This window comes from Leopardus geoffroyi, chromosome C1 (genome assembly GCF_018350155.1).
Source record: "Leopardus geoffroyi isolate Oge1 chromosome C1, O.geoffroyi_Oge1_pat1.0, whole genome shotgun sequence".
In the NCBI taxonomy this organism is placed as follows: Eukaryota; Metazoa; Chordata; class Mammalia; order Carnivora; family Felidae; genus Leopardus; species Leopardus geoffroyi.
Window position 1 is genome coordinate 37,475,244 of NC_059328.1, and position 22,202 is coordinate 37,497,445.

The following is a 22,202-nucleotide window of genomic DNA, read 5'->3' on the forward strand; positions in this document are numbered from 1 at the left end:
AAATAAGTTTCAGGTAATATTATTGAATGCTTTAACATGAAGAGATTTTCGGTTTCTAAACAATAGGTGGGTTCTTTATAAGATCAGTGATACCTTCTGACTCACAGGATGAGGACTAGGAATTGGTCTTGGAGAAAAATCTTCATCTTCAACACCAGAGTCATGATCATTTATTGGCATTTTCCCTGGAGATAACTTTTGGGAAGACCTAAAAAATAGAAGAGAATAAAGAAAAGTCTTCAGTAATCTTATTTGTTCATTTGTTCTTTCTTTTTGAAAGTGAATAAAGTCCTTTAATAAACCAGAGTAGTATCTGGATCATTTAATTTAGTATTTGACAACCACAAATTATTTTTTTTCGGGCCAGTGTTAGCTGCCTAGGAAAGCTGGTGCGGTCAGATTCATGCTTAAGAAACTACCTCTCTTTGCCTGATCGCAGGAAGTTTACAAAATATCAGGGGCTCCTGGGTGGCTCAGTCAGTTACGCATCCGTTTTCAGCTCAGGTCATAATCTTACAGTTCATGGGTTTGAGCCCTGCGTCAGGCTCTGTGCGGACAGCTCAGAGCCTGAAGCCTGCTTTGGATTCTGTGTCTCCCTCTCTCTCTGCCCCTCCCCTGCTGGCGCTCTGTCTCTCTCAAATATAAATAAACATTAAAAAATTTTTAAAAATATATATGTATCAACAGTTACTGAGCATCTTCTGATTAACACTTTGAGGAATGTAGTTATAAATAAGGCATAGGGCTTGCCATAGCAAAACTTTAGGGGTGCCTGGGTGGCTCAATTGGTTGAGCATCTGATTCTTGGTTTTGATTCAGGTCATGATCTCAGGGTCGTGGGACTGAGCCCCTTGGCAGGCTCGGTGCTGAGTGTGGCACCTGCTTGAAATTCTTTGTCCTTCCCCTGTGCACGTGTGCACAGTCTCTCTCTCAAATTAAAAAAAGAATTATAATCTGGTGACAGAGCTGTACATTCACTGCATTAAACACTGTGTTAAAAAGGGAACTTAAGAGAGAACTACTACACTTTCCTGTGCACTGATAGCTGTGATGGGAGAGCTTGGAGACATTAACTGAGGTGCCTCCTCCTACTGAGTCAGTTGTAGTCATTGGGTCACAGCCGCCTGCTCCAATAGAACACAGACACGATTTTGAGTACTGAGTTTCAAAAGCCAAAATTAGAGTTTAAAATAAAATTTGGAAGACTATATGCATCAGATTTTTTTGCATCCTAGATAAAGTCTCAATAGGATGAGTTCAGGGAAGAGAAAAGCCAGAAGGAAGCTAAAAGAGCATAGACATTGATGGAATCCCTAGAAAGTGTCCTACATCCTGTCTCTCTGGTCAGGGAGCACAAAGAAGCCCCCAGGTAGGAAGTGTGACAGCAGAAGAGACCTTTGCCTAAACCCTGGTGGTCTGGAGAAGCAAACACAGAGTTCTTTCTGCACCAAGGTGCTGCAATGAAACAATCCGAATGTCTGCATGGTGTGTTTAAGCAGTAGGGACTGCACTCAGTCCCATAAAGTTCTCCCCCACACCCAAGAATGACATGGAGAATATTATTGTATCCCCTGTGCCTCAGGGTAGCACAGACATGACAGAGAACCAACGACCTGACTAGAGTAAGGAGGTCACAGCAGAAGCCTGCACAAACCTACTGCCAAAGACCAGACGCAAATGAAAACATCTCAGCAGATGGCAGCTTGGATGGATGATAATCATGTCACCCCAGGACACTACTACTGGCACAGCATTAATTCCTCCAAATTGCATATAACCTCAGAGGAAAGAAGACAAACAGAACTTGAATTACTGAAATTTGGTTTCTATAACCAATTGGGTGGTCAAATTAGAAATTAAGTTCAATTACTTTAAAAAAAAAAAAAGTTGGGCCGCCTGGGTGGCGCAGTCGGTTAAGCGTCCGACTTCAGCCAGGTCACGATCTCGCGGTCCGTGAGCTCGAGCCCCGCGTCGGGCTCTGGGCTGATGGCTCAGAGCCTGGAGCCTGTTTCCGATTCTGTGTCTCCCTCTCTCTCTGCCCCTCCCCCGTTCATGCTCTGTCTCTCTCTGTCCCAAAAATGAATAAACATTGAAAAAAAAATTAAAAAAAAAAAAAAAAGTTAACATTTTTGAACACCTGAGTTTGTGGCAAGGAATTAATATTTGCTACATATTTACTTGTGGTAACACAAACATGTAAACACACATAAAATTTCTGACATTCAGCAATAAAATCCATTTCTGAGCTTTTGTAGGACCCAAGGCAAAAAGAAAAAACTTTATGTTGTATAACTATAACACCCGTTCTTTAGGTGAGATGAACATTTTCCTAAAATCTAAAAATGATCATTCCTAAAGCTCTGATCAGAGTTGAAAATTGGCAAAATTTTCAAAAACAATGTTAAAGAAATTGGGGCACTGGGGTGGCTCAGTCTGTTAAGTGTCTGACTTCAGCTCCAGTCACAATCTCATGGTTTGTGAATTTGAGCCCCGCATGGGGCTCTGCTCCGACAGCTCAGACCCTGAAGCCTGCTTCAGATTCTGTCTCCCCTTCTCTGTGTGTCCCTCCCCCACTTATGCTCTCAATCTCTCTTTCAAAAGTAAGTAAATAACTTTAAGAAAAAAATGAAGAAAAAAAAAAGAAATTATAAGTGTCTCCTAAATTTGGCTTTTTCTTCCATAAATAATCCATAAAATCTTGAATAAAGACTTCAAAAGACAGTGATGGTATTCCTGAAAACCTGTAGGAACATAGGTTTCCGGTGATCTAACCTATTCCCAGGATAAGTTAAAATGCCCAAAGATGGAGAGAGCACACCTCGGGTATCTGTCTAATCTTCAAAACCTGTAACTATGTTTACCGCACTTGGGAAAAGGAAGTTTGCAGATGTGATTAAGTTAAGGATCTTGAGATATGGAGATTATCCTAGATTACCCAGGTAGGCTCAATGTAATCACAAGGGCCCTTATACAATGGAGGCAAATGGGTCAGAGTCAGAGAAGAAGATGTGAGGATAGAAGTCAGACAGAGATTTGAAGATGCTATACTGCTAACTTTGAAGACAGAGTAAGGGGCCACCAGGTAAGTGATGCACATGGCCTCTAGAAGGTGGAAAAGGGAATAAGATGGATTCTCTACTAAAGCTTCCAGAAGAAATGCAGCCCTCTCACCACTTTGACTTTAGCCTCAAAGACCATTTCAGACTTCTGACCTTCCAAACTGGAAAATAATAAATCTGTATTGTTTTTAAGTTGGAAGTTTGTGGTAATTTCTTAGAGCAGCAACCAGAAACTAATACAGATTCAGTCACAATTCCCATTTTACAGATGGAATAATGATATATAGAACCAGGACTTGAATGCAGATGTCTTATACCATAAACTGAGCTCACAACTATTATGTTGTGACCGCTATAAATAATTGGTATAGTTGGCATTTATTTTAAAATCGTATCATAATTAATTTCCACCTACAGAATCAAGTGATAAATGAATCCTATAAAAAAAGTCAAGCCATTTTCTCAATCACCGCAATAACCTATAATGAACGTTACACCTCCTGTTTTGCATGCAAGATACTAAACAGTATTATAAAGGGGCCCAAAGACAGGTTAAGATTATATTCAAAACGTTGAGAAAAGGACAAATTAACCATTAGGGCAAGTTAAAATAACATTTGTAGGGGTATCTGGCTGGCTCAGTCAGTAGAGCATGTGACTCCAGTAATATGGAGAACATTCAACACTTCATCACTGGACTATAAATTTCACAAGGGAAGAAATCATGTCTGTATCTGTTTTTAATACCACCATATCTCCAGTCTTTAGCACATTACCTGGCATACAGGAGAATACATAAGAAAGCTGGGATAGGGATATGAAGGGTTAATTTTATGTGTCAACTTGGCTAGGCCACAATAACCAGATATTTGGTCAATCGTTATTATAGATGTTTGTGTGAAGTTATTTTTAGACGAGATTAACATTAAAGTCAGTAGACTCCAAGTAAAGCAAATGATCCTCCAAAATGTAGACAGGCCTCATCCAGTCAGCTGATGGCTTTAATAGAACAAAGAACGACCCCCTGCAAGAAGAGGGAATTCTGCTAGCAGACAACATTTGGACTCTAAATGCAACTCTTCTCAGCCTCCACAACTGCAGGAACCAATTCCATAAAACAAAGCTTTCTCTCTCTCTCTCTCTCTCTCTCTCTCTCCCTCCCTCTCCCTCTCTCCCTCCTTCTCTCCCTCCCTCCCTCTCTCTCTCTCTCTCCATCCTGTTGGTTTTGTTTTTCTGGAGAACCCTAATACAATGGAGTATCTTTTTTTTTTACCAGGAAAAGTATATACTGACCCAAAAAATCACAGCCAGTATTCACTTAATACTCCCCAAGAGCATTTTCTTTTTTAGGTAGAGAAGTTTTTTTACCACAGTTTCTCAGATAGGCCCAAGTTTAAAACTACAAGTCAGAGAAGAACAAACAGAAGGCAAACTAAACAAAAACAGGAGCTTCTTCCTAAGCAAGATAATTTCTTGACACTTCCTGCCCCTATGTAATAAAGCAACTCAAATGACAACTACATTAAAGTTGTCACTTCATCCGAGTATGAAGTAATGCATGGACATCTTATGATATAAGATAATACAATCAGTTTCATCAGATTAGGGAGTTACTTTCATTACTCATTAAAGCTAATGAATATAATAAAAAAAAGTACACATGAAAATAGTATCTTTTACCTTTTAATTGAAAGATTCTTGGAAACTTTGTTGAAAAACTCTGTTTCTGCATTTTGGCTTTCAGCAGTCAGTTCAAAATGGATTGACTTTTTATCAGAAGGTTCAACATTCTGAAATAAAGAAGGGCATACTTAGAGAGCTGACTTAAATAGAAACAACAGAGAATTCTATTTAGATGAAAAGTAGCTATGAGGGGCACCTGGGTGGCTGTCGGCTAAGCCTCTGACTTGATTTCAGCTCAGGTCATGGTTCGTGGGTTCAAGCCCTGAGTCAGGCTCTGTGCTGATGGCACAGAGCCTGCTTGGGATTCTCTCTCTCTCTCTTTCTCTCTGCCCCTCCCCCACTCCTACTTTTATGCTCACTTGCTCTCTCAAAATGAATGAATGAATGAATGAATGAAAAGTAGCTCTGAAACAACAGGAAGTAGGAGACTTATTTCTATTACTGTAACCTTTTTAAAAAAATTGTTTTTAAAATTGAGATATAACAGACACGTCACATTAGTTTCAGGCATACAACATAATGATTTGATATTTGTATATACTGCAAAATGCTCACAGTAAGTCTAGTTAACATCCATTACCGTACAAAGTTATAATTCTTTTTCCTTGTGCTGAGAACTTTCTTTTTTTTAAGTGTTTATTTTTGAGAGAGAGAGAGAAAGAAAGAGTGTGCGCAAGGGGCAGAGAGGGAGACAAAGGATCTGAAGCAGGCTCGGTGCTGACAGCACAGAGTCTAGTGCAGGGTTCAAACTCACAAACTGTGAGATCATGACCTGAGCCAAAGTCGGACGCTTAACCAACTGAGCCACCCAGGTGTCCTGCTTTTGCTGAGAACTTTTAAGATCTACTGTCTTAGCAACTCTCAAATATATATTATTAAATATAGTCAACATGCTGTATGTTAGATCCTCATGTCTTATTTTAGAACTGAAAGTTTGTACCTTTTTTTTTTTTAATTTTTTTTTAACGTTTTTTTTAATTTATTTTTGAGACAGAGCATGAACAGGGGAGGGCAGAGAGAGAGAGACACAGACACAGAATCTGAAACAGGCTCCAGGCTCTGAGCGGTCAGCACAGAGCCTGACGCGGGGCTCGAACTCATGGACCGTGAGATCATGACCTGAGCCAAAGTCGGATGCTTAACCGACCAAGCCACCCAGGCACCTCGAAAGTTTGTACCTTTTGACTCCCTTCACCCATTATGCCCACCCCAAACCATACTGCAACAATATGTTTTCTGTATCTATGAGTACAGTTTGATCATTTTTTTCACTTAGCATAATACCATGTTGTCACAAATGACAGTATTTCTTTTTTATGGCTGAATAACATTCCACTGTGTGTGTGTGTGTGTGTGTGTGTGTGTGTGTGTGTATACACACATTTTCTTTATCCATTCATCCATCAATGGATACGATACTTAGGTTGCTTCCATGTCTTGGCTACTGTAAAATAGTATTGCACTGAATATGGGGGTGCAAATACCTTTTCTTTTTTTTTTTTTTTTTTTTTTTTTTTAAATTTTTTTTTTCAATGTTTATTTATTTTTGGGACAGAGAGAGAGACAGAGCATGAACGGGGGAGGGGCAGAGAGAGAGGGAGACACAGAATCGGAAACAGGCTCCAGGCTCTGAGCCATCAGCCCAGAGCCCGACGCGGGGCTCGAACTCACGGACCGCGAGATCGTGACCTGGCTGAAGTCGGACGCTTAACCGACTGCGCCACCCAGGCGCCCCTCAAATACCTTTTCAAGTTTGTGTTTTCATTTCCTTTGGATAAATATCCAGAAGTGTAATTCCTTAAACATGTTAGTTCTATTTTTATGTAACCTTTTAAAATTGTCCATTTCCCTGCTACATAAATGAAAGCGAGAACTTAATTACCTGTATTATGTAACTTACTCAATAACCAGGGACTCAGTGAAAATAATAACTGAACTGAGGATATAACATAAAGAATGAGTAAATGATATATGTCTCTAAAATGGAAGTAAATTATTAGACCTCACTTAAAATAATTATATTTATAATTAAAATACAAAAACTTGATTCATGAACTGATAGCCTATAAATGAAATTAAAGAAGGCACAAAGGGTGCCTGGGTGACTCAGTCAGTTAAGCATCTGACTCTTGATTTTGGCTCAGGTCATGATCTCATGGTTCGTGGGTTCTGCACTGACAGCAGAGAGCCTACGTGGATTCTCTGTCTCCTCCTCTCTAACCCTCCCTCTCTCAAAAATAAATAAATAAACATTTAAAAAAATAAATAAGGCACAAAATAATATCAGAGAGAAAACACATGATTATTTAAATATATTCAATATTTTTGTAATAAAATACAGAATTAAAAAAAAAGTTTTATTTAAGTAATCTCTACACCCAATATGGGGCTTGAGCTCACAACCCCAAGATCAAGAGTTGCATGCTCTTCTAAGCCAGACAGGTGCTCCCAGAATTTTTTTTATTATTGGTTTGACCTAGGACGATCAATCATTTTACTGAAAAGTGGTCTTTGAATGTTTTTACATCATGACACTTATGGTTTCAAAGATCTACTTTTTCTGTGACCATCACCTAGATGTATTTTTATGTGTTTTATGAGCTATAGCAACAATCTATTCTGATTCCTAGGATTATATATAAACACTGACTTTCTTTAATTTTAGAGACAGAGAGAGGAAGACAGAAAGCGACAGCACACAAGTCAGGGAGAGGGGCAGAGGGAGGGGGAGAGAGAATCTTAAGCAGGCTCCGTAATCCGTGCAGAGCCCAGTGTGGGGGTCAATCCCATGACCCTGGGATCATGACCTGAGCTGAAACCAAGAGTTGGATGCTCAAATGACTGAGCTACTCAGGTGCCCCTAAACACTGACTTTCAAATGTGAGAAGCCATTTGTTATATCTACACATTTAAAAAATAACAGGGCACACAAAATGCAAAGATCACAAACTAACTCTCAATATCATAAAATGATATATAAATTTCTTGATACTCTTCAAAGGTTTCAGAAAAAATTGGGTAAGGTATTCTGTGGAAAAGCTCTGATCTTGTATTACAGTTTGGTTCTTGAGACATGGTCTAAAATTTAAATTTATAAAACGATATTAACCATAAATGAAGTTAATATTTAATAAGAATAATTATAAACAAAGCCTAATAGTCTGAGTTACTATTTATTTTAAAGGGTAAAAATCATTGGGTTTAAACTGCCAACAGGCAACCCTAACTAGTGATTACATGTTAGGAATCAGGGGCACCTGGGTGGCTCAGTTGGTTAAGTGTCCGACTCTTGGTTTCAGTTCAGGTCATGATCTCACGGTTCGTGAGATTGAGCCCCTCGTCAGGCTCTGCATTTACAGCACAGAGCCTGCTTGGGATTCTCTCTCTCTCTGCCCTTCCCCCGCTTGCTGTTTCTCACTGTCTCAAAAAAAAAAAAAAGTGCTAGGTAATCAAATCACTTACTTTGAAAAGATGTAATGTTTCCTTGCTGGTTAGTAGCTGGAACTGAAGGTCAGATGACCTGCCATCACAGGGGAGGCATTCATAAAACTCAGGATCCTTATGTGTCACAGAATAGAGAACTATAATGAAATTTCCAGATTCTGAAAAAACCCTGGACAAAAAAATGCCATTAAATTAAAATTTACTGAGGATAATGAAAGTACACTTTTAAGAACTCCTACAAGAGTCTCTCAACCTAATTAATAAACTACTTAAACAGTCCAATTTTGGGAAGAAAACTGGGGCGCAAATTTATGCTTACTTTTTTAGTGTTACTGATCTTTAATTTTTAAAATACACTTTATTATAAAGTACATATTCCTTGTAAAAACTTTAAGCAAAATAGGGATATATAAAATAGAAAACCAACTCACTTTATGGTTTAATGTATATAATTTTCTCCCAGGCATGCGAAAACATCTTATACAATCTAACAAAAATAAACCATACCATACATACTACAGTTGACCCTTGAACATAGGTTTGAACTGCACAGACCCACTTAAATATGAATTTTTGCCAATATAGCACAGTACTATAAATGTATTTACTCTTATGATTTTCTTAAGAACTTTCCTCCAGATTGCTGTATTGAAAAATACTTGTAATACTGTCAGAACACATAAAGTATATAATACATAGAACACAAAAAAATATGTGATAACTAACTAGGTTATCTATAAAGCTTCTGGTCAACGGTGAGCTAGCTATTAGTATAAGTTTCTGGGGAATCAAGTTTTATGCAGTTTTTTGTTGTTGTTGTTTTTAAGTAAGCTTCACACCCTGCGCAGAGCCTAATGCAGGGCTTGAACTCACGACCCTGAGATCAAGACCTAAGCTGAGATCAAAAGTCAGAGGCTTAACCGACTAAGCCACCTAGGTGCCCCCAGTTTTGTTTTTTTGTTTTTTGTTTTCTTTTTTTAAATAAACTCTACACCTAATGTGGGGCTTGAACTTATGACTCAGAAATCAAGAGTCACATGCTTTACTGACTGAGCCAGCCAGGCACCCCTATATGCAGATCTTTGAACCTGCATTGTTCAAAGGTCAATTGTATTCGCAATTGCTATTTTTAAAACTTTTTTTTTTTAGTGTTTATTTATTTTTGAGAGACAGAGCACAAGTGGGGGAGGGACAGAGAGAGAGGCACAGAACCTGAAGCAGGCTCCAGGCTCTGAGCTGTCAGCACAGAACCTGACAGAGTGCTCAAACCTGTGAACCACGAGATCGTGACCTGAGCCGAAGTCGGTCACTTAACAGACTGAGCCACCCAGGCACCCCTGCAACTGCTATTTTTTTATTTGACTATCTTGGATTTCTTCCCATGTCACTATTCTATATTATACCTCAGACCTCTTTATTCTTTTTTAGTGACTAGCCAGTATTACAATTTATAGTTGTATCATTTTTAACTTCTAAGTGGGTATTTTAATTATTTAAACATTTCATGATTATAAACACTTGATAAAAAACATTCATTTTATTATTCACTCTATGACTCAACAAAAATATTTATGAAGTCATCATGAATCCTTAAAACCAGTGCAGATATCCCCTCTTTTCAAAAGTTCACATCAGGCCACTTCACTTTTATAGGAGACTACATTAGGAGAACCTGTTTTTACTAACCAAAAGAAATCTGAAGATTTTTGCTTTTACAATACAAAGGCAAAACCGAAAATAACGTGCAGCATCTGTTTTGCATGAGCCATTATAGAGACAGCACACACTGCATGAGAGGGGCCCCACCAGGCTCCTTCCCCAGGAACCACACTCAGTAGCTCAGTATCGAGCAGTCATAGCTTTGAACTCTATCTGTGAGTATTGTGTTTTATCTCAATTTATTTTGTGCATCCATTAGCAAGACATGACCTAAGGTGTCAGAAAAGCCAGAGAGGTTATTTATTTTCTAGGTCTGGGAACGCTCAAAAATTTTCCCATATATATTAATGGTAATCTTTGCTTTACATCATTTCAACTTAAGCAAGGTTTCATAGAATGCTCTGCTCTATCAAATGGTGGGGGGTGGGAGGGCGGGAATGGGATGACAGCCTATAGTTAAAAATACTTTTAGAAAATAATAAACGAATAAAAACACTTTTAAGTAGTTGTCTCTCCTTGGTAAAACACTGAATGAAAAATAAGTGGGGATACATTACACCCTTAATTTAAAAACAAGAAGTGAGTGCTGTAGAGGCAGAATGTGTATTCTGCTCAATTCCTCTCTTTTGGGTCCGACAAGACCACTGTTCAGAATGTTGTAAAGTACCAACCTAAGCTATGCTAAGCAGTGCTAACTCTTCTCTGGTTCAAAGGGCTGGCAGAAATTAAGGAGTTCAGGTATCAAAGAAATTGCCTGGGGCGCCTGGGTGGCTCAGATGGTTAAGCACCTGACTCTTGGACCCTTGATTTCAGCTCAGGTCATGATCTCATGATTTGGGAGTTCAAGCCCCGTGTTGGGCTTTGCGCCGTGTCAGCTTGGAGCCTACTTGGAATTCTCTCTCCCTCTCTCTCTACCCCTACCCCACTCATGCTCTCTTTCTCTCTCAAAATAAAGAAATAAAGTATTTTTAAAAGTATATTATAGCTACTCAAGGTAGACACAAACCGACCTGGAAATTTTTAACAGACGAGAAAGCTAAGAGGCAAATGTGGTATCACATACAAAATAAAAAATTAAATGAGGAATTGAGGGGCGCCTGGGTGGCTCAGTTGGTTGAGTGTCTGACCATGATCTCATGGTTTGTGAGTTCGAGCCCTACATTGGGCTTGGTGCTCTCAGTGAGGAGCCTGCTTTGGATCCTCTGTCTCCCTCTCTCTTTCTGCCCCTCCCCAACTTGCACTCTCTCAAAAATAAATAAAAAAAACATTAAAAAATTAAATGAGGAGTTGAGGTTAGAAAATTTCTTTGTTAGTTCCAATGCTTGTGCTTCAGCTCCAGAAGAAAACTAAACATTTCATCTCAAATATTTCTTAGGGTACTAGTAGTAGCACTGTGTAATTTAATAAAACACAATAAGGCAACAAACTCAAACTCATTTTCAATCATTTCATTGAAAACTGATCTCTTTATTTTTAAAATAAGATGCTAGAAGAGAGGATTTCTAGGGTTTTTTTCCCCACACCTAAAAAATGTATTGTCTATGTTACAGTCCTGTGGTTAGACAAGTGAATTCCTTCACATTTCTAAGTATCCTGTAACCTCACCTTTTTTGGTCTGGTTTTATTCCCATTTCATGTAAGATTTGTTTTTTTTAGTGTGCTTTCTTAGTCTTACAGTTTTTAAGTATTATAAAAGTCTTCTGGTATGTAAATGTTATAAAAGTATTAAGGCATTGCATGAATTTTAAATGAGACCAGTAAAATATGAACAGGGGAGAAGGTCAAAATAAAATAACTACAAAATAAAATATCACTTGCCTTTCTTGAATAGAAGAACTGAACATGTATCGTAAGCAGCAAGCCCACACCTGAGGACTATAAATATGTATAATTCCAGACAGCCAACTAAAAGAAAAAATAGAAATTAAAAGCTTAGTAACTTCCAAATTAACACTTAGTGTGCTTTAGATTACCTTCTTCTCAAGGTAATAACATGGCAGAAATTCTTGGTATTCAGCAGCAATACATTTAATGGCTCATAAATATGAAATCTATAAACACTAGATCTCACTAATAATTAAAAGGAATACAGAGATATAGATATAGGTATACGTATAGATATAGACGTAGACATAGATATAGACATAGACAAAGAGAGTTTCCTCTCTGCCCTCTTCTCCCTGAGAGGACAAGAAAATGGTGGGAGACAAAATGGTTAACAATAGAAAGTAGGAATCAATTAGAATCAATTAGCCTGGACTAGAAAGAATGGGCTGAATTAGGGGAGAATGAAGTGAGCAGGAGAATATAGTTAGCAAACTATAGGTATTGAGAGGATTAAATGCTGTAACATATATAAATTGCCCAATACACCCAAGGCTCTTACTAGGCATTCACTTGGTATCAATAATCCATAGCAAACACTGTACATTTCGTAGTCTACAGAACATTTGTGCCTTCTCATTTTTTAACTCTGCACATACCAACAGTCCTCCCTTCTATTATCCAAACTCTTCAAGGTCCAGCTCAAATTTGCCTTCTTTAAGAAAATGTCCCTGTCATCTCTCTAATAAATACTAATAACATGCACTGTCTAGATTGCTCATTTCATAATAAATCATATACTTCCTTATTATTTTTCTATTTCTACTTGTATATTTTATTGCCCTTTATTATAAAATTCCTTGGAGAGCTTTAAATCCCAACATAGTACTAATAGTACTATGCATAGGGTAAGCACTCAATAAATACTCAAAGAACATACATTTCTGACTGAATAATCTGTCTAAATGTTATTAACCACAAACTCTAAAGAAAAGGCCATTCATACTAAAGGGTATTTCTGCAAAAACTGCCTGGCAGTGAATTTTAAAGTGTTATTCTGAGCCCTGGGTTCTTCAAGGTGCCTTGAAGGAAAGGGGGTAGTAATGAAGATTAAAGAAGCAGGGTTCGGAGGCTTCAACCTCAACCAGAAGAATTTGACTTTATGTGCTTTATTTATTGGAGTTCTTCCTAAGATTGGGCAAAATATGGTTTTAACTGATTCTTATGAAAATAAGAAAACTTAAGAATCATTGGCCTCTGTGGCTTTATAAGGTGACTTAAGTATTAAGTTTATATTCATAGTACAACAGATGAACATGCTTATCATATACATTTGAATACATATGTGGCTAAAAAGGCTGTCATAATAATACAACACTTACATTCCCACTAATGGTAGAGAGCAAATCTTGGGATCTGATTCCAGCAAAAGTAATAATTTGCGTGTTTCATCCATGGTAAGATATCTAAACAGAAGAAATTCATGTAAAAACAATTAAGAGTTTGTACTTTCTACCTAAAAGAGATAACCTAAATACTTGAAGAAGCATATTTTAGGCAGAGAAGATGATTCAAATGAATGTCCCCCCCACCCTACACAGAAAATAGTTCAAAATGTAGAAAAAAGAATTCAATAATAGAGATGAAAGAGATTTAACATCTTAAATTTCTATTCAGGGGTGCCTGGGTGGCGCAGTCGGTTAGGCATCCGACTTCAGCCAGGTCACGATCTCGCGGTCCGTGAGTTCGAGCCCCGCATCAGGCTCTGGGCTGATGGCTCAGAGCCTGGAGCCTGCTTCCGATTCTGTGTCTCCCTCTCTCTCTGCCCCTCCCCCGTTCATGCTCTGTCTCTCTCTGTCCCAAAAATGAATAAACGTTGAAAAAAAAAAATTAAATTTCTATTCAAATGGTCATTGAAGATCACACATTTTTTTTAAAAATTGTGCTCTAAAAGTGTCCGCTCTTTTTAAAAAATTGTGCTCTAAAAGTGTCTGCTTATTTTAATTGGGAGTAGTAAAATCAAGGCTGACAATTTCAGATTCAAAGAGGTTTCCCAAGGAGAAGTGGATTTCCTATTACTAGAAGTGCTCAAGCATCCAGGTGACTTCACAAGAATGCAGCAGATGTGACTTCTCACTGAAGGGAGCTGAATTAGGTGAGTTATGCTTAACCTTCCATGCACTACATTCCTCCAACCATTATCAGAGAACATTAGAACCAACATGATAGAACCTCAAAATTCACTTTTTCCTAAAAGGACATTATACCACATTTATACTCTGTTATTGTTTTATTATTTACAGTAAGGTTTTTTTTTTTTACAGTAATCTCTACACCCAATGTGGGGCTTGAACTCAAGACCCCAAGATCTAAAGTCACATGCTCCAACAACCAAGCCAGCCAGGTGCTCCTATTACTGACAGTAAGTTTTAAGGGCATGAATAATGATAGAATTGTCAAGAATTAATTTTATCGTTATGTTTTCTTTTTTTTAATTTGAGAGACAGAGCGAGCACGAATGTGTATACGTTCAAGCCAGGGAAAGGGGCAGAGGCAGAGAGAAAAGAATCTTAAGCAGGCTCCAAGCTCAGTGCAGAGCCCAATGCGGGGCTCGATCCCGGGACCCTGGGATCATGAGCCGAAATCACAAATTGGACACTCAACCAACTGAGCCACCCAGGTACCCCTATCATTATGGCTTTAAAACACAAAAATAAAAATACCATTAGTCTTGGTAGTACCACTGAGGACATATTTTATTGCTACAATAACCTTAAAACACAAAGATAATGAGTTTTATCAGGCCATGTGACAAGATGATTAAGCCTGAGTTGGCAGGGAGATTTATGGATCAATAATGACACTTAGGAGTGCCTGGCTGGCACAGTCAGTGGAGCATGTGACTCTCGATCTTGGGGTTGTAGGTGCAAGCCCCATGCTGGGCAAAGAGATTATTTAAAAATAAAATCTTAAATAAAAAAATGACACTTAAACCTGCTTTGAAAGCTCTTCTGCCTTCACCATCTGATAACTTTCTATTCTTTAGTTTGGACACACATTCCTGCTTTCCCTGCACTATATATAAGCCTCTATTATGTTTACCTGCATCATGTTTACGCAAGAATATACTTAACAGACAATAAATATGGTTTTTACCTATTTAATTCTAGTGTCTAACACAATACTTATTCCATAATGGATCCTAATAAATATCAGGGTAAATAAATGAATGTGGTCAAGGGAAAGGACAAACGTCACAAATTAAATAAATCTAAGTAGGAAGGGGCTAAGGGAACTAGGTGATTAGACAGAATAATGAATATCCTGGGTTACTACTAGCATGTCAAGGGGTCACAGAAAGAAAATTCAAAGAAACAGAAATTCATGCTTCACTAGTAGATGGTCATGGAGACTATGAAAAACAAGTTCATTTTTCTGGCTAATTTTAGCACAAATTCCCATATCCCAACTGAGAAGCACTTTATTATTCCAAGAGAATCAAATGTTTCACTAAATTCATACACCTTTTATCACTATCACCTCTGACCATACCATGACTTTGGAACACACACTTTTTCCTTTGTACCGCTCCAGCCAGAAAGGCGCTCTGGTCAGCCTTTGGGACTCAAATATAGGACTTTTCTTGCTATTCCAGGGACCCTCTGAAAAGAAAACCCTCTCTTTTTCTTTTCCTCTTTTGAAGAGGCATTTTTAGATTGGACTTAGAGTGGAGTGTATCTTGGCAAACACTTTTGGCTCTAGAGACCTAACAGGAACTAGGGTGGAGTCACTGGCAAAGGAAGCCAGAAGCGAACTGCTTAGACTTTAAAGCAGAGGGTGCTTACATTGTCTAACCTAACTCAGGAAACAACGGATAAAGAAAGTGGATGAGGATCCAGGGAAGTATCCCTGCTGAGGGTCAGAAAGCATGTAATTTGGCTTTCCGTCCCTCAAAAACTAAGAGTGGTGATAGGAAGCTGGAGAGAATGCTACTCTAGCTCTGTGGGGAAACTTCACCCTCCAGTGGCTGACAATTTGGCAAGCAAGAGTACTACGAAGTTTGATTTAGCAATCTCCTTTCTCTCTCTGCAGTGCTCACTATTATTCACAATTAATACTGCAAGTTATTAAAAAAATTCAGCCTCTATTAGGCTCATAGTCAGATTATAGCTTAAAAAAGAAAAAGACAAAGACAAAAAGATGATAACCCAAAACTCGGCAAAATACAAAGGGTAAAATGACATGGAGGATAATCTCTCCTATTTTTAAATTACAAAATACAACCAATTTTTAATATAAATTTTACCGGTAATTTTTCTTGGGGTGATAGGCACAACTCTGAACTACATTCAACAAAATTTAACATCACATTTTAACCTTCTTTGGTTATTTATCTAGCCACCACAGATCTCTGACATGTAAACTGAAATCACAAATATTTCACATGAAAATATACTAATGTGACCAATATTTAAAATTAATTTCTCTCTTACTTACCCATATTTATAGGTACCTTGAACTTGAGAAATATTCAGATTACTGCTCAAGTTTCTTGCCAGGGCTGTTGGAATAATGGGGATGGGCTTCACAGGTGTGCATTTAAAAGTATGCGCTAGAGTTACTGCTGCCCAATGCAAGTCCAAATCCACATTGTCCAAACTTTCCCTGGAAGTGATATGAGCTCTTAGGGAAAGCAGTTTACCACAATCCAAGGAATCTTTGCTACATACATGGTGCTGCAGAGCCTGAAGAATCAATATTATACAATTATTTTAAAACTGTGAGGGGAGGGAAATAAAAAATAAAACTTTTTTTTAAGTAGGCTCCACACCCAGTATGGAGCCCAACACAGGGCTTGAACTCACCACCTTGACATCAAGACCTGAGCTGAGATCAAGAGTTGGACGCTTAACCAACTAAGCCACCCAGGTGCTCCATTAAAAAATAAAACTTTGAGGGGTGCCTGGGGGGCTTAGTTGGCTGAGCACCTGACTTCAGCTCAAGTTATGATCTCGTGGTTCGTGAGTTCGAGCCCCACGTCTGGCTCGCTGAGGACAGCACAGAGCCCACTTCAGATCCTCTATCTCCCTCTCTCTGCCCCTCCCCAACTCACACTCTCTCAAAAATAAACATTAAAAAAACTTTTTTTAATTAAAAAAAATATAACTTTGAAATTTGTCCTCATCTCTAAAGGTTTTGTTTCATACTGGTGCATGTATACACATATATACCTTGGATTAACAAAATTAAACAATTTCTGATTTGTGATATTTCAATTCTCTCATTTCTTCCATGTGGCCAAAAAGCTACATGCATAATTATGTCAAAGCAAGTAAGAATTACTGTACCAAGCTCCATCATCTATTGCCAGATGTGCCAGCGGCATTTCAAATTCTTATCAGAGAATGTCACTTCCAATAAACATTCATCACATGAAAAAAATGAATGTTAAACTAACTCTGACTCAATTCAGAAAACCTAAAGTCCATTCTTTGATTATTTTCTTATTGCCCTAAAGTGTCAGGTCAGTTCTTCCTGCATAGTTGCTCATGCCCACTGTGTCCTTCCTAGACTCGGCCACCACTCTAGAGGCTAATTACACCCTGATACACATCTGACTATTGCAATGGCTGACCTACTCTCTCTGACTTCAGTCAGGCTGCCGTATCAAATAAACTATCCTTGATTTCATATTATCTCCTTTTTTCAGAAACTTTCAATGACTCTACACGGCCCATATAACAAACGTCAAATTCCTCAGCCTGGCAGATAAGGCTCTCTATAATCTGGCCAAGCTCATAGTCCAATCTGATTGCCCACAAACACAGCAAAAATCTACATCCTTAATATGACCCTGAGCACATCCTGCACTTTGTTATCTTGGCCATATTGCTTCCCCTTCTGGAATGCTACCCATATTACCTCCCCAGAATTTCTACCCTCAGAAACCACATTTAACTGTATTTTAACAACATTCAATCAGAAATTATTATGAATACTTGTTAAATATGGGTTTATTGAAATACAACACAGGACACATAATTTGATACTTGTGTTGAACTAAGAATAATCAAGTTATCAACAAATCCCACCTTAAAAGCTGAACTGAAGTCATCTGCATCATGAACTATTACTTCTTTTGAACAAAGTCCATGAGTATAAATTTTGCAAGGAATCACAAAGTCCCCAGGAAGAGCAGCAGTAGGGGTTCTTTCTAAACATTCAGGTACTTCTCGACCAGGATCAAAACGATCTACTGTCAATGTCACACTTTCTTCATCTGAAGAACAAAAATAGCAGTTATTATTATAGCATGACAATAAAAATTTGAAATCAACCAAGCCAGCCTACAACTACAGCAAAGCATTTTGTTCATAGCAATAGTACACGAAGCTCTTATTTTAAAAAATGACTTGCATATACATTCTTCCACGTTACCAGACTATGAAGTCTGTGATAGGCAGTGTCAAGTTTTACTTACCTTTGTAACCTTGGTATACAGCAAAGAAAATAAGCACGAAGAATATTACAATAATTGGCTGAATTCAAAAGACAAATTTTATTATAGTTATAAAAATATTTTTTTAAATATATTACCTTCATCTACTATGAGAGAACCAAGTAAAAAGCATGGCAGGTTTTTTTTATTCTGCTTAGCATGACGATAAGCAAGTCGGATGGTCTTTTCAGTTACCACAAGCTTTGGATTTCTGAAAAATAACAGAAGTCTTTTATGAATGTGATAGATCTGATATCCTAGAAAACCCTCCTGCCATGATAATGCCTAAAATATAACACACATCTTTTAATATGTATAGAAAAATCATTGTTGGGGTGCCTGGGTGGATCAGTCAGTTAAGCATCCAACTCTTGATTTCTGCTCAGGTCACGATCTCACTGTGAGATTGGGTCCTACATGGGGCTCCATGCTTCAGCACAGAGCTTGTTTGGCATTCTCTCTTTCCCTCTCTCTCTCAAAATACATAAACTTAAAAAAAAAAAAAAAAGAAAAATCATTGTTGAGAAATCCTAGGGTCAAAAATGGGCAGGAGGTGGGGAGTGGGTAGAGAGAGCTGCCTGGAAACCAGGATTGTAACAAACAGACACTGAAGATATCGTTGTTCTCTGAGTCTTTGCTGAATTTTATGAACCAGAGCAAGGATCAAGAAACTATGAGGCCAGGCTCCTGTTTTTAGAAATAAGGTTTGATTAAAATATCACATCCATTTGTTTACATATTGTCTATGGACTTCAGATACTAGCATTATTGAATCCAAAATATACAAAAATACAATTCAAATGTGTAAAAGCATATAAAAGGGACTCTAAAATACGGTCAAAGAAGAAGATACTATCAAAAAAGACTAGGCAGGGGCACCTGGATGGCTCAATTGGTTAAGCTTTCAAATTTTAGCTCAAGTCTTGATCTCAGGGTCTTGAGTTCAAGCCCCACATTGGGATCTATGGTCATAAAGCCTACTAAAAACAAACAAACAAATAAACAAAACTAGGCAAATTTAAAAAAGAACCACAAAGGACCTGCAGAAATAAAAATATAATCAATTAAAGACTCAATATAATGAACTGGGGATAGGTACATGAATTTTTATTTTTATAAACTCTGCATAAGTATTATAAACAATCATATATATAGTATACTCCCACATTTAAAAAACCTAAATGGGGGCGCCTGGGTGGCGCAGTCGGTTAAGCGTCCGACTTCAGCCAGGTCACGATCTCGCGGTCCGTGAGTTCGAGCCCCGCGTCGGGCTCTGGGCTGATGGCTCAGAGCCTGGAGCCTGTTTCCGATTCTGTGTCTCCCTCTCTCTCTGCCCCTCCCCTGTTCATGCTCTGTCTCTCTCTGTCCCAAAGAAAATAAACGTTGAAAAAAAAAAAAATTAAAAAAAAAATTAAAAACCTAAATGAACAGGTTAAATGGTAACAAAGTACACTTAAAGAGAAAATTAGCAGCTGAAGAAAAAAACATTGTAGCAAAGACAAATAACAACAAAAATATAAAAGATAGGTCAAGAGACATTAAGAATGAACAAGTCTAAGAAATATTTAATTGAACTTTCACAAGATTGTTTTTTATCAATGATACTATCCTTCTGTGCCATCTGGTCTAGAACTTAAATACTTTGTGACTTGTATCTCTCCTTTACTCGACTGAATCCATCATCAAATGCTACAAGCTATTTTCTCAAAATACCGGTTTCATTCTTTCCTTTTGATCTCAGTACTGCTACACTGCTCTAAACCCTTATAATAGCTCCCGTTTATTGAATACTTCCTATGTTCCAGGCACCATGCCAACTGCTGCTTTACAGAGTCTGTCTCATTTAATCCTTACAAGAGTGCTATGAAACAGGTATCATTATTCCCATTTTATAAATAAGGAAACTGATCCTTGCCTACTTTACTGAGGTTGCATACATAAGTGGTAGAATCAGGATTTGACCCTCTAGGCAGTCTGACTCCAGTTACGGCACCTTAAACAAACCACTGTGGCATAAATCTATGTTGCTTAGATTACAAAAAATCATCTCACAGCCAGGCTAACTCTAGGCTCTCCCCACTATGACCCATCCTTCTTAGAATTCTGCTATTAACAAATAACTCCCTTACATACAATATCGCAGTGAATCTCTATCTTCTATTAGTTTAAGCCTAAGCTGTTATGTCTTTCTTTCAAGATCCTGGTTATAACCATATTTTACAGTCCTTCTACCATGATCTATCCACTCAAAATCAGTTCAATCTTCTCAATGCTCTACAAAGGTATTTATCATATTTTGTCTCTTGAATTCCTATAAGACTTAGAACTTTATTTATTTTTTTTTTTTTAAATTTTTTTTTTCAACGTTTATTTATTTTTGGGACAGAGAGAGACAGAGCATGAACGGGGGAGGGGCAGAGAGAGAGGGAGACACAGAATCAGAAACAGCATCCAGGCCCTGAGCCATCAGCCCAGAGCCCGACACGGGGCTCGAACTCACGGACCGCGAGATCATGACCTGGCTGAAGTCAGACGCTTAACCGACTGTGCCACCCAGGCGCCCCAAGACTTAGAACTTTAGATCTGTGAATATTTTAACTGTGAAATTAATGTTACTCCTCAAAAGCATAAGAAATAGATTTAGGGGCCCTGGGTGGCTCAGTGGGTTAAGAAACAGACTTTGGCTCAGGTCATGATCTTGTAATTCATGAGTTCGAGCCCCGCGTTGGGCTCTGTGCTGACAACTCAGAGCCTGGAGCCTACTTCAGATTCTGTGTCTCCCTCACTCTCTACCCCTCCCCTGCTCACGCTATCTCAATCTCTCTCAATCTCTCTCTCTCAAAGAATGAACCAACATTAAAAAAAATTTTTTTTTTTTAAAGAAAAGAAACGGATTTAAGTAGCAGAAGGGATAATTTGTTTGAGAGGAGCTTTTGAATGGAAAAGTTAAAAAAAAAATGAATTAGTCATAGTAATCAACTTCGCCTTACACATCCTTTCGACTCCTGTTTATACTGGTTTGATCTGAAAAGAGACACATCTTATACCTGTAGTAATTGAGGTGTAAATAGATGAAATCTCCTATTGGCATCGGGTTCCAAAGTGCACATTTTGATGGAGGAAAGTAGAAAGGTACCATTCTGCTTGTAGGAAACCTTTAAAAAGAAATTTAAATCAAAGCACAATGAAAAGCAAACTTGGCAGAAATTTTATAAGAAAGAGTTTAAAGTTAAATGATGAGGGGGCACCTGGGTTAAGTGTCTGACTCCTGATTCTGGCTAGGTCATGATCTCATGGTCGTGATATCAAGTCCCATATTGCACTCTGTGCTGAGCATGGGGCCTGCTTGGGATTCTCTCTCTCTGACTCTCTCCTGCTCACCCAGTGTGCTCATATGCACTCACTCTCTCAACATAAATAAACACTAAAAACAAAAAACAAAACAAAAAAAAAAAAACAACAGTTAAATGATGAGGCTTATCAAACTACTTTTGTAATTTAAATTTTTTTAAATGTTTATTTATTTTTGAGACAGACAGAGACAGAGTATGAATGGGGGGAGGGCAGAGAGAGAGGCAGACACAGAATCCGAAGCAAGCTCCAGGCTCCGAGCTCCAAGCTGTCAGCACAGAGCACAGCACAGAGGGGCTCGAACTTGCAGACCGTGAGACCATGACCCGAGCCAAAGTCAGATGCTTAACCAACTGAGCCACCCAGGTGACCATATTAAAGAGCTTAAAAATATTTTTTAAAAGTAAAAAAAAAAAAAAAAAAAAAAAAAGTAACTTTATTTCAAGAGAATAAGTATTCAAAATTTAGGTATAGCTTTTCCCTATCCTTTTTTTCCTATGCATACAGAAATTTATGTACACATGTTTAAAAAAAAAAAAAAAAAGCCAGGAGGGGTGCCTGGCTGGTTGTCAGTAGAGCATGCAACTCTTGATCTCAGGGTCAGAGTTCAAGCCCCACATTGGGCATGGTGCCTACTTAAAAAAAAAAAAAAGCAATTGGTAGCATCCATTCTATATATCCTT

The 22,202-nt window shown here is 38.1% G+C and overlaps 1 protein-coding gene across 16 annotated transcripts in view; it reads right to left on the reverse strand.

Moving 5' to 3' along the window:
• The window catches only part of STIL (STIL centriolar assembly protein), a 66,093-nt gene that overhangs the window by 37,827 nt on the left and 6,064 nt on the right, over positions 1-22,202 (reverse strand). For 14 of the 16 annotated variants that reach the window (XM_045477285.1, XM_045477272.1, XM_045477277.1 and 11 more), the window contains 9 exons: positions 21,216-21,323; positions 18,267-18,379; positions 17,762-17,949; positions 16,167-16,414; positions 13,052-13,135; positions 11,664-11,750; positions 8,205-8,355; positions 4,740-4,849; positions 94-208 (listed from right to left, as the gene is read on the reverse strand). In XM_045477285.1, the coding sequence (XP_045333241.1) occupies positions 94-208; positions 4,740-4,849; positions 8,205-8,355; positions 11,664-11,750; positions 13,052-13,135; positions 16,167-16,414; positions 17,762-17,949; positions 18,267-18,379; positions 21,216-21,323 (1,204 nt within the window). The remainder of the gene's footprint in view (positions 1-93; positions 209-4,739; positions 4,850-8,204; positions 8,356-11,663; positions 11,751-13,051; positions 13,136-16,166; positions 16,415-17,761; positions 17,950-18,266; positions 18,380-21,215; positions 21,324-22,202) is intronic. The other 2 variants (XM_045477283.1, XM_045477284.1) reach the window with 1 other exon arrangement.